At 40.8% G+C, this 15346-nt stretch overlaps 1 protein-coding gene across 6 annotated transcripts in view; it reads right to left on the minus strand.

The window, feature by feature from the left end:
• Positions 1–583: 583 nt before the first annotated feature.
• The window catches only part of SMARCD3 (SWI/SNF related BAF chromatin remodeling complex subunit D3), a 77546-nt gene continuing 62783 nt past the window's right edge, over positions 584–15346 (minus strand). For all 6 annotated transcript variants that reach the window (XM_069006095.1, XM_069006093.1, XM_069006092.1 and 3 more), the window contains 5 exons: positions 10605–10702; positions 5667–5802; positions 3473–3595; positions 2134–2235; positions 584–2036 (listed from right to left, as the gene is read on the minus strand). In XM_069006095.1, the coding sequence (XP_068862196.1) occupies positions 1983–2036; positions 2134–2235; positions 3473–3595; positions 5667–5802; positions 10605–10702 (513 nt within the window). In that variant the 3' untranslated portion in view covers positions 584–1982. The remainder of the gene's footprint in view (positions 2037–2133; positions 2236–3472; positions 3596–5666; positions 5803–10604; positions 10703–15346) is intronic.

Genomic DNA, 15346 nt, shown 5'->3' on the forward strand with positions numbered 1-15346 from the left:
AGCCCCTGAATGTAGCTGCTCTGTTTGCTACATACAGACAAGAGTTTCATACATCGAGCAGCATGCACACAATGGACACAGCAGCATAACAAATATGGAAGCACAGTAGCAGATGACCCCCACTGTTTTCTCTTCATAATGCTTGCTTGTAGTCCAATTAGTGGAGTCCTAAATTAAGTAACATTTCAAGTCAATCACTGCCTCACAGCCCCTCAGTATAACCAGTTTAAGACTGCAGGATTTCACATTTTACTGTGAAAAGAGGTTTTAACACAAAAGGGAAAAATTCCAAATCAAGCCATTCCCAGTAAAAGGCCTCAGGCAATGACGTACTGCCATACTTTTTCTCACACCAACAGGTTTTGTGTGAGAGTACTGCCATCACGTAAACGCAATCAAAAGCAAATTTTCCAAGACATCTCTGAACACAACGGATGGAGTAAAAGCTATGGCACTATTAATGTGAAAACAAAGATATTAAACAAAGGTGTAAAGAGAAGACTATCTCTTCTGTGACTGAACAGAAGAAACTTTTAAGTTAAACTAAGAGAGAAATTGGCAAAGACAGCAGAAAACACAATACTAGAGAAAAAAATGCATTTATTCAGAAGAGCTGCCTTCCTTCCATACCACACGTGACTTTGATTCTCTTTCCAAGGAAGGGAAAGAAAGGAGGTGAAAAGGAGTAACCTGGAAGAGCATTTTTAGTGCTATATGAAACAGACAAGAGTTACACTTTGGCAGCTGCTTTCTGGACAAGAAATCATGTTGGGCCTTTAATTACAACTCATCTGTGCACTACAAAAAATGAGGAGGGGAAGGATTTAAGGAAGATGTCCCTGCTTCCAAGTAATTTTTCTATAAATTCCCACAGTCTGAATCTGTTGTACATTTACAAAGAAGATGATTTCCAAGGGATATGTTCTCTGTGCTATTTAAGGCTGATAGTGCTTTATAACTCAAGAGCATCCAAAATAACCAGCACGTATCACGTATGGGAGAGCTAAATAATTAATAGTAAGAGGCAGTTCACCTATGATCAAAATGTGAGACCAATCCAGGGCCTCTGCTAACATCCTGAAGTACAGAAAAAACTACCGTGTTACATGAAGTTAAGCTTCTTGAATTCTGCACCAAGAATTAGGAAGTTCTTTTCAGTGATGAACCCTACAGGCACACAGAGAAACATTTAAGTGATCTGGTATTTTACATACATACTTATTGTTAATATCTGCTGTGTTAAAGGCAGGCATCAGCAAAGCACCATTACGTTATTTCCATTTTCTCAGAATGCCTCATTTGTTGCTAATACCACTGATATTAGGGATGCATAAGAAGCTCTTATCCCAGGGATGAGTCTCTTTCTCTCAGTCCTGACTATATGTCTTTCTTCCAGATGGGCTCTACATTCTGGGATGAAAATCCTCCTAGTTTGTTCTTTCAGATGGGGAGATAGCTTCTTGCATTGGTCCGGCTGGAATAAAAACTCTATTCAGGAATATAAAGCATTCCACAGCTGTAAGAAAGACTATCTTGTCTAATTCCAGATAAGTTACTGTTTGAGACTCTTAGGTACCATAGGATAAGAACTGCATTTATTTCTCTAAATCTGTGGTCTCCTAGAACACCTATCTCGACCTCCCCCATCAGTGCCACCCATGATTCTAAGCATAGCCCATTAGGATTTGCTGTGTAGTGTCTAACTTTCCACTAAAATTTAATGATGTGCGTTGATGAGTGAACCTGTAGTCTTCTTTCACACTGACACTTGTATGGTGCTGTCTCTGGCTTGGAATGGTTTGAGACATCCATCTTGGGCAAGATTTTCAAGGGTCACTCTAAAGCTGGTGTTCTAACTGGTGTGTTGACGGCATGTTCTCATCCAGTCAGGAAGCAGGTCCATGTGTAACAGTGAGCTAAGTAACACTGAAAAGTCCACTGGTTTGGTGGTCATGATGCCAATGGAATCTTGTGAGCAGTACTTATGTGTTACGCACTCCCAAAGATTGTTCCAATTCCTGTCGGCGCTGCTGGATCTGAAAGAAAAAGACACACGGTACAGTTTAGCAGATTAAATTGCTCAGTGGCAGGAGATGCATTTTTAAGTCAGCGGTGTGGATATTTCTTTCATACCTTGCAGTAGAAATATCTGCTCACAGCTTCTTGAGACCATGGCTCGTGATAAAATTCGGCTCTGCGTTCTTCCTCCGGGTTTCCAACCACATCAGTCATCACCTGTGACAAAAATAAAGCCATTTTTCACCATAGCTCTTCTACCACACAGAGAAACTTTCAGAGTTACCCAGAGTGAAAATTTATCTACATTACACATAAAAATGGTCAGAACTGCTCTCAAAGCCCAAAGCAAATGGACAATGTGTGCTTACTGCCAAAACAGGATCACAGAATGATCAAATGGTTTGTGTTAGAAGGGACCTTTAAGCTCATCTCGTTCCACCCCCTGCCAAGGGCAGGGACACCTTCCACTAGGTCAGGTGCTCCAAGCCCTGTCCAATCTGCCTCCAGGGATAGAGCAACAAGGGGGTTGGAACCATTCTATAAAAAAATAGAATTCTGATGACTATGTCTCCAGCATCGCAGAATCAAAGGTAAATATTGACATATTTTGCAAAGCAGTGTTGTGGAATTACACCTTTGATGCTAGCAGGGCAGAACATTATAGAAAAGGCTCTTCTGGGACTAGCTGTCAGTCAGGGAAAACTCTGAACAACTATTCCATGTATATAGCTAGAGAAACTCCACAACAGCTTTGTTTGTAAGTTCCTCAGGTCAAAGTCTGCTTTATTTAAACATTCTTTCAGATGCCTGTCCCCTTTGAATACAATATAAATGATAATAACCATAACCTTAACAGTAGATTTTTGGAAGACTATTCACTTAACAATAGGCATTTATATAAGAAAGACACAATGATTTTATTTAAATATTTTAATGGATTCGTTCATACAACTGATTTTGAGGCATCTCAGTTAAAGACAGAAAATGTGAAACTTTATGAGGAACAAATGATTAATCTTTGCTGGCAAACAACTGAACTTCTTTGCATTCCATTTCTTGCATATCTCAAATATAAGCTCAAGGACAGCTGATAGATTAAATTATGAACCAACAAAACACCCAAATTGTGTTCTCGTACTATAGGATGCTCCTGCTGAGTTTTACACAGCTTTCAATTTACAGAATACATCAACAAAGCCCTGCATTTTGAGCTTACTGTCTGGCTACAAGCTGACCTAGCACTCCCATGAAGCATCACTGTTCTACTGGAACCAGAATATGACGTAAACTGTCTTTCCTGCATACTGTCTACTCTGGGATTGCAGTAGTCCACTCATTGTCTGTCTTCCACCAATTATCCATCCTAGATGTTTGGCTATACACTCTGTGTACATTTAGATAAAATTCTTCCATTCTGGTTCCACTATTCATTCTTTTTCAAACCTTAGCTCACCTTAAGATCTCTACTTTGGGACCGGAGAAGGTCTTGGATGTATCCTTTAGGATCCTTGGAGAAACTCAGCATAAAATCACGTTGTATTTTTAGCTGATTTATGGACTCAATTGTCTCATGAATCTGACAGAAAAAAACCAAAGCAGATATTCTTTAATTTCTCCCATGCTCCAGTGACCATCAGGTCAGCTCTGTTACTATCTCTGCATTCCTGGTAATGTACAGAGGTGACAATTCTACACCACAGACTTGTGCAGGCTCCTAGGGGCTTTTCAATTCAAAAAGCGGCAACTTAACTGCAATCCCGCCACTACATTTTGGTTTCACTTGCACTTCTGCAATACAAGTATGTACACGATTCTCCTTCACTTCCTGCACTGAACTCCTGCATGGCATGCAGAGCTAAGCCATGTCACTGTACAATGTAATAGTTTCCTGTGCAGAATCATTCTGCCTGCCAGGACTGGGATCTTTGAGGACAGGTGCTACATAAATATGCAGTTAAACAGTGCCCAGTGAAAGAAAGCAATTATTCCCCTGTTTACCATCATATCTTCAATATCCTACTGTAATCCTTAAAAACTCTAGCGCTTTCCTGATTAAGTCCATGTCAAATGAACAGTCATGACTTCTAGACTTTTTCTTAAGAGAAAGCCTGTAAAAGTCACAATGGCTGCAAAAAGAAGAGCATGAACAATGAGAAATCATAGGTATGGAACGTTTCTAGAAAATGAATCGTATCTTCAGAAATATTATGGAAGAAATGAGTATTAACTAGTGGGGAAGAATGAAGACTGAAGAGAAGTCAAGGTCCCATAATGGGTAATATCATCAAGTATGATCAGGAGGAGAACAGTTCATGAATCATTTACACATAGACAAACACAAAAGCAAACTTTTGCTATCCTGTTCCTCTAACATTCTAGTTTGAAATAGTAAACCTTTCTTGTTTAGTTTCATGTATTCATCTCTTTTGCCAAAACAGCTAAGGTGACCAAGCACGTGGGAGAAAATAATCCTCCTCTGATCTGGCTATGCCATCAAGGCCACTAGTGTAAGTACTATGTGGTATGTTAAGAGAAGAGAGCTGCTGCCCATTTTAAATCATTCCTTTTTTGGAAAAATACTGTAGTTGTGTGGAGTGAACTCCATTGGCATGCGCTGAATTCCCAGGAGGGGACTCCACGGCAGCACAGCAATGCAATGCACAGAGGGTAACAGGAGCAGCCCATGCTCATTCACCCAGCAGTGACTTCAGTAACTTCACTGATCACAGCTTGCCCTGTGCTGTAGCAAATATTCAAAAAAGAGGTGACACAGACACGGTTGAAAAGGTGAGTGGGACTGGAAACAGAATAACCCTACACATGCTGCTTGCAAGCTTGGCTGGCTAGGAACCAACTGACTGAGCAGCTGGCCTGCTGAAAAGGACCTTCCTCAAGAGCCATGACAGAAAAGATGCTGCAACAGTTACCAGAATCCATTGCATTGCTGGTGCCCAGATCCCCTTCAAAATTGCATGAAGACGAGAGTTTAATATATTTGTTTCTATTAGAAGAAAACAAAGAGAACCTGGGCCTTGATCTGAGGAGGCACTTTCGTTTATCCCTTACCGATCCAAACCAGCCACTGACACATGCCAGAACTGGCTAACAGCCCATCATAGGACACAAACCCCTAAAACAGCCTGCAAAGCCCACCACTGCCTTAAGACAGGTATTATTATTTGAAGTGCACACAATCCTCTTCCACTAACACTTAAAACTGCCAAACTGCTCCAAGTGATTTTTCCACCATGCATGTTCCATATTTCCACCTAACGCAGAGAGCCATTCTGCAGCTATGAATACAAAACCCACACCTGAGTATGAGATTCTCCTAGCTTTGGCTTTGCAATTTAGCAAAATATAATGACCTCTCAATGAAAAGTTACAGTCATACAGTTCAGGTGGTTCTCAAGTGTCAGGGGACTTGGTACGCTACCTGTGAAACTCTATCACCTCAACAACCGCGTCAGGCCCTGGATCAAATCCTAAGTGGGAATGCCATTCAGCCCTGTGTATTCCCACTGCATTTGGCTGATTCATCCCTTGAAAGCACAAGAAGTCCCCGTCTCACAACATTACTGTCTTTGACACATAACACCAAATCCACATGAAGCTACACAATGAGCACATTACTCTTGGGCTAATACCTTGTTATCCAATGCTGTAATCTCCTGTTGGTTAGCTGTTGAGAGAAGAAAACTACTCATCTGGCCCTTTAATGGGTCTTCAACTTCTACATCTATGTCATAACAAGCCGTCTTCTTCTGATCGTTGGGGTCAACACTATGGAGAGTATAACACAAGATCATGAGAATGGCCATAAATGAATCAGAACGAATATCCATCCAGCCTAGAATACACTCTTCAATAAAGCTTGCTGCAGATGCTGTGAGAAAAGTTTAAGAACAGGGTATCTTTATACATTTGCATATTCTAGCATATTCTCTCATCTTTTATCAGTTGGATTTCACAGACTTTTGAGCTGGAGCTTTTGCCCAGACCATCAAATTTAATTTCTGACATCCTCCTGAAACCTGTTACGCTAAATACCAGTATCATTCTTTGGCTTGTCCTGACCTAAATTTATATTTAATTTGCCAACAGTTAGACTTAACATTTACTTTATTGTTAGACTAAAGTTTCTTAACTAGAAAACAGTCTTCAGCGCAGTAGCTGGTAAATCAGACTTGTCACTGTCACTTGCAATATAAAAATGCTGGCTTCTCAACACTACCTGTGAAATGTGTGGGTTGTGTGCATCTGCAATAGGTAGTAAAAAAATTTGCTCAGGATCTAATTGAGCTTGACAGAGCTGGGGGAGTGGAAGAACTTCCAAGGATGGATTTGCATTAGGAGTGTTGTAAGCAGGTGGAGGGAGGTGATCCTTCTCTATTCTCAAGACTGGTGAGGACACACCTGGAGTACCGTGTTCAGTGCTGGGCTTCCCGGTGCAAGACAAATATGGAACTACTGGAGAGAATTTTGCAAAGGTCCATGAAGATGATTAAGGCATTGGAGCACCTCACAGTTGAGGAAAGGCTAAGAGGTCTGGGACTACTCATCCTAGAAAACAGAAGGCTGGTGGGGAGGGAACTTAACAAAACTTGAAGGGAGGGTTTAAGGAAGATAGAGCCAGGATCTTTTCAGTGGTACCCAGTGACAGGATAAGAGGCAGTTGGTGCAAATTGAAACACAGGAGGCTCCATCTGAACACCAGGAAACACGTTTTTATTCTAAGGGTGACCAAGCAATAGCACAAGTTGCAGTAAGACCCTCAAAGCCCATCTGCCTTTCGCCCAGCCCAGAGTCTCCCATGTTGGAGACACTCAAAAGCCATCTGGACATGGCTGTGGCCAGCCTGCTACAGGTGGCTCTGCTTGAGTAGGGGAGAGCATTTGACCAGAGGATCTCCAGAGGTCCCTTCCAACCTCAAACATTCTGAGATTCTGTGATGCTGTGGCCACCTGCAAGAAGATCAGCAGCAGAAGGAAAGCTAAGGAAAACCCAGGTCTGGGTCTGGTTCTGCTGCTCTTGTCAAAAGCCACAGAGAAAGCTCCATGTTGTCTTTGGCTCCATTGCTCCTGGTTAAGTCCTGTCCTCAGGCCTCCCAGGGTCCTAAGCCCAAGTCAGTCAGGGCAGCAGGGCTGTTCAGAGGGACCCTGACAGGCCGTAGAAACAGGACGGCACTTCAGCATGGTAGAGCCCAGCATGGGAGAAGTTCTGCTCCTGGGACAGAATGATGCCGTGCAGGGGCACAGGTGGGCATCGGCGGGGTAGAAAACAGGTTGGCAGGAGAGGACTTGGGGGCCCTGCTGGACAGACAAGTGCAGAAGGAGTTCGTGAGGTAAGGCAGGCATAGCAAAGGTCAGCTGCAAAAGGGGCCGTATTAGTGCAGGTGTTGCCATCAAGCCTGGGAAAGAGGCTCTTCCTTGCTATGCCACGCTGGTGAAACTGGATCTGAACTGGTGGGCACAGGACCACAAAGATGTGACACTCTGGAGCGAGGCCCGCAGAGGCCCAGTAGGATGTTGGGGGCTGGAGCACAGACCTGCCGAAAGAAGCTGCAAGAGCTTCTCCAGCCTGGAGGAGAAAAGGGAAAAGGGGATCGCCTGGGTGAGTGCAACTACCATATGGACTGGTGAAGCACAGACAGGGCCAGCCTCCCCTTGGAGGTGCCTGCGATTAGGGTGAGAGGCAACAGAAATTCACTGCAGCATGGCCAATTCACTCCCTATAAGGAACTGTTTGTTTAAAAAGCATGATGGTAAGTCAAAAAGGGGGAATCCAGAGACAACCTGTTTGTACTAGAAGAATATTGGAGAGCTATGCTTTGCAGTCTGCTTGTGTCCTTTAACAGTGTGGAAGATGTCTCGCTTCTCTGCGGAAATGGAAATCCCACAGAAGGTTTTGCTTTTTACCTCTGATTTCAGGTGTGCCAGCTGCAATTAGAAGTGCAACTCAAGAAAATCTCCAGTTCTAGCTTGAGCTCAGGTAAGAAGATTTCTACCAGTTTCTACTTCTACCAGTTTTAAATTTGATGCATTCAGTATCATGGGGATCAGAAACCATTACAAAATGCAGTATTTTTAATTGCATTCTGCATGTTTGAGTCTACCTTGTATTTAAAACATTTGTCAAGATCAGAGACTTTTTGTTCATCTGTACTTTATATCCACTTAAACCCCACTGTATTTTTTCTTCCTTTTTCTTCAAAAAGGAAGCTTGTTGTTCCCCAGAGAGTGATTCTACAATACCGTTAAAATTTCTAGAATACATTTAGAATACTTCACATTTTTGTTTCTGTGCATAGCCTCTAAAACTAGAATGAAAATTGTGATCTACTTGATCTTCCTGTAAAAGGCAGGCCTGAGGATTTATCTCAATTAAGAGCACATATACTTACAATCACTAGTGATGAAAAATTTCCTGTAGTAGTGTGCTGGTTTTGGCTGAGATAGAGTAGTAGCTGGTATGGGTCTGTGTTGTGAATTTGTGCTGGAAACAGTTGGTCACACGGAGATGTTTTGGTTATTGCTTATCGCTGCTTACAGCGTGTCAAGACCTTTTCAGCTCCTTGCACCACCCACCAGTGAGGAGGCTGGAGGTGCACAAGGAGCTGGAAGATGACACAGCTGTGACAGCTGACCCCAACTGACCAAATGGATATTCCAAACCATGTGGAGCCATACTGAGCAGTAAACTGGGCAGGTGTTCACTGCTCAAGGTCTCGCTGAGCATCAATTAGCTGGTGGTGAGCAATAGTTTTCATCTGTATCACTTGTATTGCATTTTGTTCATCACAATCATCATCATTTGTTATACTGTCTTTATCTCAACTCATGAATTCTCTCCCTTTTACCTTTTCAACCTTCCCCCCTGCCCTGCTCAAGAGAGAACAAGCAGATGGGGAGTCTGAGCTGAAGACTGGATTAAACCAGGACAGGCAGTTGGCATATTGTTTCAGTGGCTGACTACATTCACTCTGAAAAACTGAATGCAGGGGGACAGGGCAGAGCATTTTTGACATATTTCTACCAAGCATATTTTAAGTTTGGTTGAACCAGGCCCCTAAGTATCCTGGATAGACTTTGAACCTGATTTGACTTTGGATGGGGGAGCTCTCAATGACCACCAGCAACCCCTTCTACTGTAAATTATCCTGTGACCTTATGAGTCTAAAAATTACTTACTTTAAGTTCAGTGATAGACTTCCAGATTTATTTTAGTTTAGCCTGACACTGTAAAGACTTCCCTGCAAAGTACTGCCTGTTCTCAGGAAATTAGTTCTTCTTTTTTCCACACCGTTATATCAGTGCCATTTAAGGTTGTCAGGTGCTGTGTAGTGCATAGAGTGTATCAGAGAATGCTACTAGATACAAAGTCCTGGTCCTTAGCTAGTACCTGACAAAAACCACTTCCTCCAGAACCTTTTTTGCCATCTCTCTGCCCCTGGAAACATCATCATCAGTTCCTTGTCATTTTTCTCTAAGCAATGACTGTCTATCTCTGAGGACCTCAGCTTTTTTGTGGTCCATCAGACAGGTCACTGAGTTGCATCCAGTGACAGTACGTACGCAGCTCTCAATCTGCACGGCCACCAAGCTGCCTTTTCATTACTCTGTTTGATATATTCAAATTAATTAAAAAGCAAATTTTATTTTCACAGCCTGTGTACTATTTAAACTTCTTATCACATATGTTACAAATTTAAAATAAAGAGCCCAATTTCAAGCAAATTCAGAAACATTTGCTGTCAATATTCTCCAGGAGATCAAATCACCGTGCTTAAGTAACAGTAACATTTAAACACCCACAATCAGAGTTTTGACCCAGACCACAAAGAAACTTGGGAAAGATTGAAACATCTGAACAGTAAAGTTGCAATCCCCAGAAATCTCTTTATCCCCCTCCTCCATGTACACAGTTGTCACTTAAATATGGCACATGCTGGAAGAGCCCTAGAGAGCTGAAAGTCGTATTTCATCTGCTATGCCACAAAGACATCTGTTTTGACAAGGATATGAGAGCTCAGTATCTTGGGTCACAATGACCTCCTCTGAATCCAGGCATTCTTTGCTGGAAATCTCTGGAGATCTCTTGACTCCTTGGCATTTTCAGGATAAGACTAATAGTCAAAGAGCTGATCCAATCCCAACAAAGCATGCATGGACTGGCCCTGCATTTGAAATCCTAATGTTGTACATTTTACATAATGTATCAGTGATTAGAATGATTGCCCATGATGTACAATATCCCATTTCAATTTCTTTTTTATCTCTTTTTGTGGGTTCAAACTGTCACTGCTCTCTCCTTAGGGAAAAGGCCCGACCAACTCTCAATCGTATTCTAGTAAATATAAAAGCTGTTTTTCATACTCCTAGAAAACTGGTTCCGTGCTAGTGAAAATAATTCAGAATTATACAAACTAGAATGATACATAGAATGAACACACAACCAAGTCCCAGGTATTCACCTGGAAATTGTAAAAACTGGATTATGGTCCCTACAGCTAGCTGCAGCTGTTTCTGTACTTCACCTACTGAGTGTTTTGCACATGGCAGTGCTGAGCTGACTAGCCAGCTTACCTGATGATGTGGTTTATCACTATCGGGTCTGGTGGCAGCAGTAGGTTAGTGAGCCTCTGAGGAATTTCAGAAAACTTTAGCCGTGGACAGTCAAAGATCTGGAACACAATAAACAACAAATGCTGTTTGTCCAAAGCCTATCTTGCAGTTAAATGAGAAAGTAAGAAATCTGCAGCTCACAAGGAACTGAGGCAATTAAGGAAGGTGATTTTGAAAACTGAAATTCAGGTTCCATGCACAGATTAAATTTTTGGTCACTTCTGTCCCTGTAAATTGCTGTGGTACTTTCATCTGGGCTTGCAGACATATCCATCAAGTCATGACAATTTCAGGTGTCTTACTTCTGGTTTAGGTGCTGCAGGGCATGTGAAGATTGGGCCCTTTAATGAGACATGAAGATCAGCTGTATCAATGATGGGAGAGAAGCAAATACTCCCTCTCTTATTGAAGGTTTACAAAAGCACATTGTAAAGAGAATTTTATTTTTTTACCAGAGAAAACATAAAAACAGTTTGCCTTTTTGTTTCTTGTGATATTTTGTGCTAAATTAAAATACAAGAAAACATTTCTGGATTTTAAAACCGCTTGCAATTTGTGGGGTTTTTAGGATTAAGGAAAAATAAAGCCAAGGGGATATTATTTATTTTTAACCAAAGCCTGAACAGCCTCTCGGAAGGGATCCACCCCTTTCCAAACAATGGCTCGTGGTTACCTTCTCTTTACTATGGTCTAGAAGCTAAACAGAATCATAGACTCATAGAATATCCCTAGGTTGGAAGGGACCCACAAGGGTCATTGAGTTCAACTCCTGCCTCTGCATAGGACAACCCTGAAAATCACAACCCTGAAAAATTTCTACTGAATTCAGAAAAAAAGAATTTTTTTCTTCTGGAAAGCATTAAAAGCTGTAGAGTTTGGAAATTTTCTGTAATTGTAGTGCATTGCCATGAATCTAGAAACACTCTTTATACCTGGAGTTTTCAGAAATATAACTGCAGTCTTTGTTTCCTACTGTGATTTTTAATGCTCTGAACTGGCAAACAGACTTTTCTCTAAAGATATTCCATTTAAACTGACCTTAAAAAAAACCAAACAAACCTGAACTTTCTATATATTGACATTTGCCTTCAAATGTGCCCTTATGTGGAGGAAGTTTTTGTAAAAATGTTCAGGCCTATGCCAATGAAAATGCCTCTTAGGGAAACTACTTTCACCTGATAGAAGAGATACACTACTCATAGTATGTATCTGTAAACAGAAACAAGCTTTGCAGCTCCAGAGACAAAGGATGCAGGCAGGCTTGAAAAGAAAGGACTATCAGGTTGTAGAATAGGCATACAAAGTCAGATGCTCTGGTTCCTCAGATAGGGTATCTTTTGAAATTCACAGTTTTCTCAAGTGAGTGAATTTGGCAGCAGAAATACCCAGGAGCCAGCTCTGGGTATTTGCAAGGTTCTATTGCTTTTGAAATACCTTTGAAACTTTTTTTTCTTGTTTTTGCTTGTAACACAGTGGATTTCAAATCTCCCTGCTGATGTAAACTGTTTTTAAACAGAAAAGGATCTATCTTCATCAATTCTAAAATCTGTCTGATTTATAGGACTTGCCTGTATCCAGGAATTCAGCCAGCTAGTTTCTGAAGAACAAGGAAGTAACAAAACCTAATGAGTCTGCAGCTTCCTCCTTATTTGAGTTCTGAATTCTGACACTTGATAGAGATGACTGTGGAATTCCCTCCCAAAATCTCTCCACACCAAGCTCCATCTAATCTGCTGTCACCACTGGCTCAACATTCATGTCAAACTCCTAACATGGATGCAAGCCCAAGCAACAAGAGCTTTAAGAAGGGAAAATGGATCAAGAACACACATTCACGAGAGGAGGATGGGAGGCTGGAAACTAAGGGTAGGTGGAATTTTCCTAGAGCTTCTCATATTCCTGCCTAACTGGAATTAGTGGTCTACACTTATAACCCCTGGCTCTGAAAGCCTCTCTGGCTACAGTGATGCTGGTGGGTCAGATAACTCATTCAGTGATAATTTTTTACTGTGTACTGTCTTGTGCCCTTAGATATAACCACAGTGCAGCAGTGCAGGATGCAGAAAAGCTGGCATACCAAATGAGAAGACCAGTATCTCAAGGGGAATGCCAGAGACACTGGTGCCTATGTACTGCTCCCCTAAAAGTGATATGTACACTTCTGGCTAGGACAACGCTTTTTTCCCCAGGAGTTATGAGGCTAAAACTATATAATCTACAGAAATATTATCAGACTGGAAGGCATTACTAACCCAATTCCTTTGCCCTCCATCTCTCAACCTTAAGTGTATTAGAGTAAAAAACAAAAAACCTCATCATTAAATATTTCATTTATTGTAAGTGGATTCAGATTCCTAAGTAGTAGCATCAGTTTTGAAAGTAAGATCAGCTGATTAGGACAGTTTTGACAGAGACCTAAGGAAAACAGAAATACTCAAGACAATCCCATTTATGATTTAAATCTGTGCAAGCACTGCATTCTTATGAAACTATTCCAGGTTAGCCAGCTCTTGTGGGGTGTGAGGTTCAGTCTTCTAGAAAAGTAACCAGCTACTTCCCAACTCTCTCACTTGACTCATCTTCTGCGGATGAGAAGACAATTATCAGGTATCATAGCATTCCTGCAGAGCTCTAAGAGAAAGGAGACCTAAGACCAAATAAATCTCTAATGAGATGCATGAGGAAAAGATGGCTTCAACAAGTTCTTATTCTAGCAAAGTTCTTAAACTGAAAATTAAAATACATAAAATTGAGAAGGCCCTCCTGCTTACGAAAAGATATGCACATCTGTACAGGGTCATACAAAGGATCTGCTGCAAATCTACCATAGTATCCTGCTCTTGGTAGTGGCCAAAAGTGGATACTAAAGGACAACTATAACAACAGGAGAAACATATACTGCTTCTTCCCCAAAAACACTCTCCCAACCTCCAAATTTGCATTTAAAACAGCCCAAGATTTTTCATCCTTTGGTTTGTCACTTTTGGAATCTATATACACTTCTGGCATTTGAAAGGTTCTGAAGAGTTCTGAAGTTTAAATATGCTTGAGTCCTTTTGTTTGTTTTCAATTTGCTACCTGCTAGTTTTAGTTGATGGACTGTAACTATTGACCAAAATATAAAAAATTACTCCTTTTTCACATTTTTATTCTGCTCATGATTTTTCAAGTATTTTTCACCTCCCTTTTCCCATTTCCTCTTTGGGCTGGCAGAAACAAAACTCAGTCTAAATTGGCTACAGATAAATAAAGAATGGAAACCAAATAACCTAATCAAGAGAACAGCATTGCCATTTTGTCAAAAATTCTTAAGTGGTTTTAATATGGAATTTTCACTATATGTGAAAGAGACTGTATGCTGTAATTCTCAAAAAACCAAAACCCAAACAAACAAGAGAGTGACTATATAATCCTGATCACTTTGGTTCTATATTCCTAAAAATACCCATGAATCTCACAGTTGTTTTGCTGCATTTGGTATTTTCAAATGTGCAAAGTTGTCTTTAAGTTTACTTCAAGCATTGGCTATTGGAGAATGGTTAGAGGATCAGGGACATGGATTATTTATAAAACCAGATCGATAAAAAAGCCTGCAAGCAAAGGCCTGCATGAGAAAAAGCCTCCATGAGAAAATGTCTGCGTGAGAAACAAGCCTGAGAACAAAAAGGGAGTTTTTAGGAGGTACAGTGCTGTTCCGATAAAGATGTGCTGACCATGAGAAGGGAGGAAAAACTTTGATCTCTCAAGACAAAACATAAAGCTTGCCAAATGTAGTCTTTTATCTAACCCAATTATGCAGAAGTAAGAATGCGCCTTTTTAAGTTTAAACTAATTAAAGAACTGATAAGCATGTATACTTTCACACTATGTAAGTGCCTCTGTATTGCTAATAAACGAAGCTTGCTCTATCGATCACATTGATTGTCTGCATGTCTTCCCCCGCCAGAAAGTCAGCAATTGGCTACTTTGAACTGTTGTAGGGCAAATTAATAACAGAAAATAAAAACTTGAAAACTAAGACACAAGTTTCATCGCAACATTTACTTTCATTGCTCACTAAAATATTATTCATTGTAATTGCCTGAACTTTCCTTACACAGAAGTACGTCACAAACCCTACTTTCAATTACTTTCAAAATAAGTCATGTGAGCCTGAAGCTAGAGAAAAAACAAAGCCAAGTAAGACAGTGATAGCTCAGTTAACACTACCTTTCAAAAAAACTCCCGTAATCATATTTACAGAAAGGGTGGAAATGCTTTTAAGCGGCCTTCTCGGTTAATTCTAGAGGTCATTGTGAAAGACAAAAAGTCTCAACATGCTACTTTCAAAATATCATACAGATCATTTCATTATCTGACAAAGATTTAAGAAAAAACAGCTTTTCCAATTATATCTTCCATGTCTTCTTCCTTCATAAACAGGGAAAGAGAAGGGAAGAAAACAGGTCTACATAAGATTTGACAATCAGAATAAGCAGATTGTTTCATGTTTCTTAGTATAAAATGATACAATGGAGAAAAAAACCCCATCAAATCAATACAGAAGTCCTCCTTCCTGGAAAGGCCACAGTTTTTGTGGGAGTGCTGAACCACTAGATGTAGGGGGTTTTGACAACACTGGCACATGGGGAGGCTGTTAATGATATTAATTGTAGTGGCTGCTGAAAGCTATTCAATACTGAGGATATTGCAAATCATTAAGG

Source organism: Aphelocoma coerulescens, chromosome 2 (genome assembly GCF_041296385.1).
Source record: "Aphelocoma coerulescens isolate FSJ_1873_10779 chromosome 2, UR_Acoe_1.0, whole genome shotgun sequence".
NCBI classification, from domain to species: domain Eukaryota; kingdom Metazoa; phylum Chordata; class Aves; order Passeriformes; family Corvidae; genus Aphelocoma; species Aphelocoma coerulescens.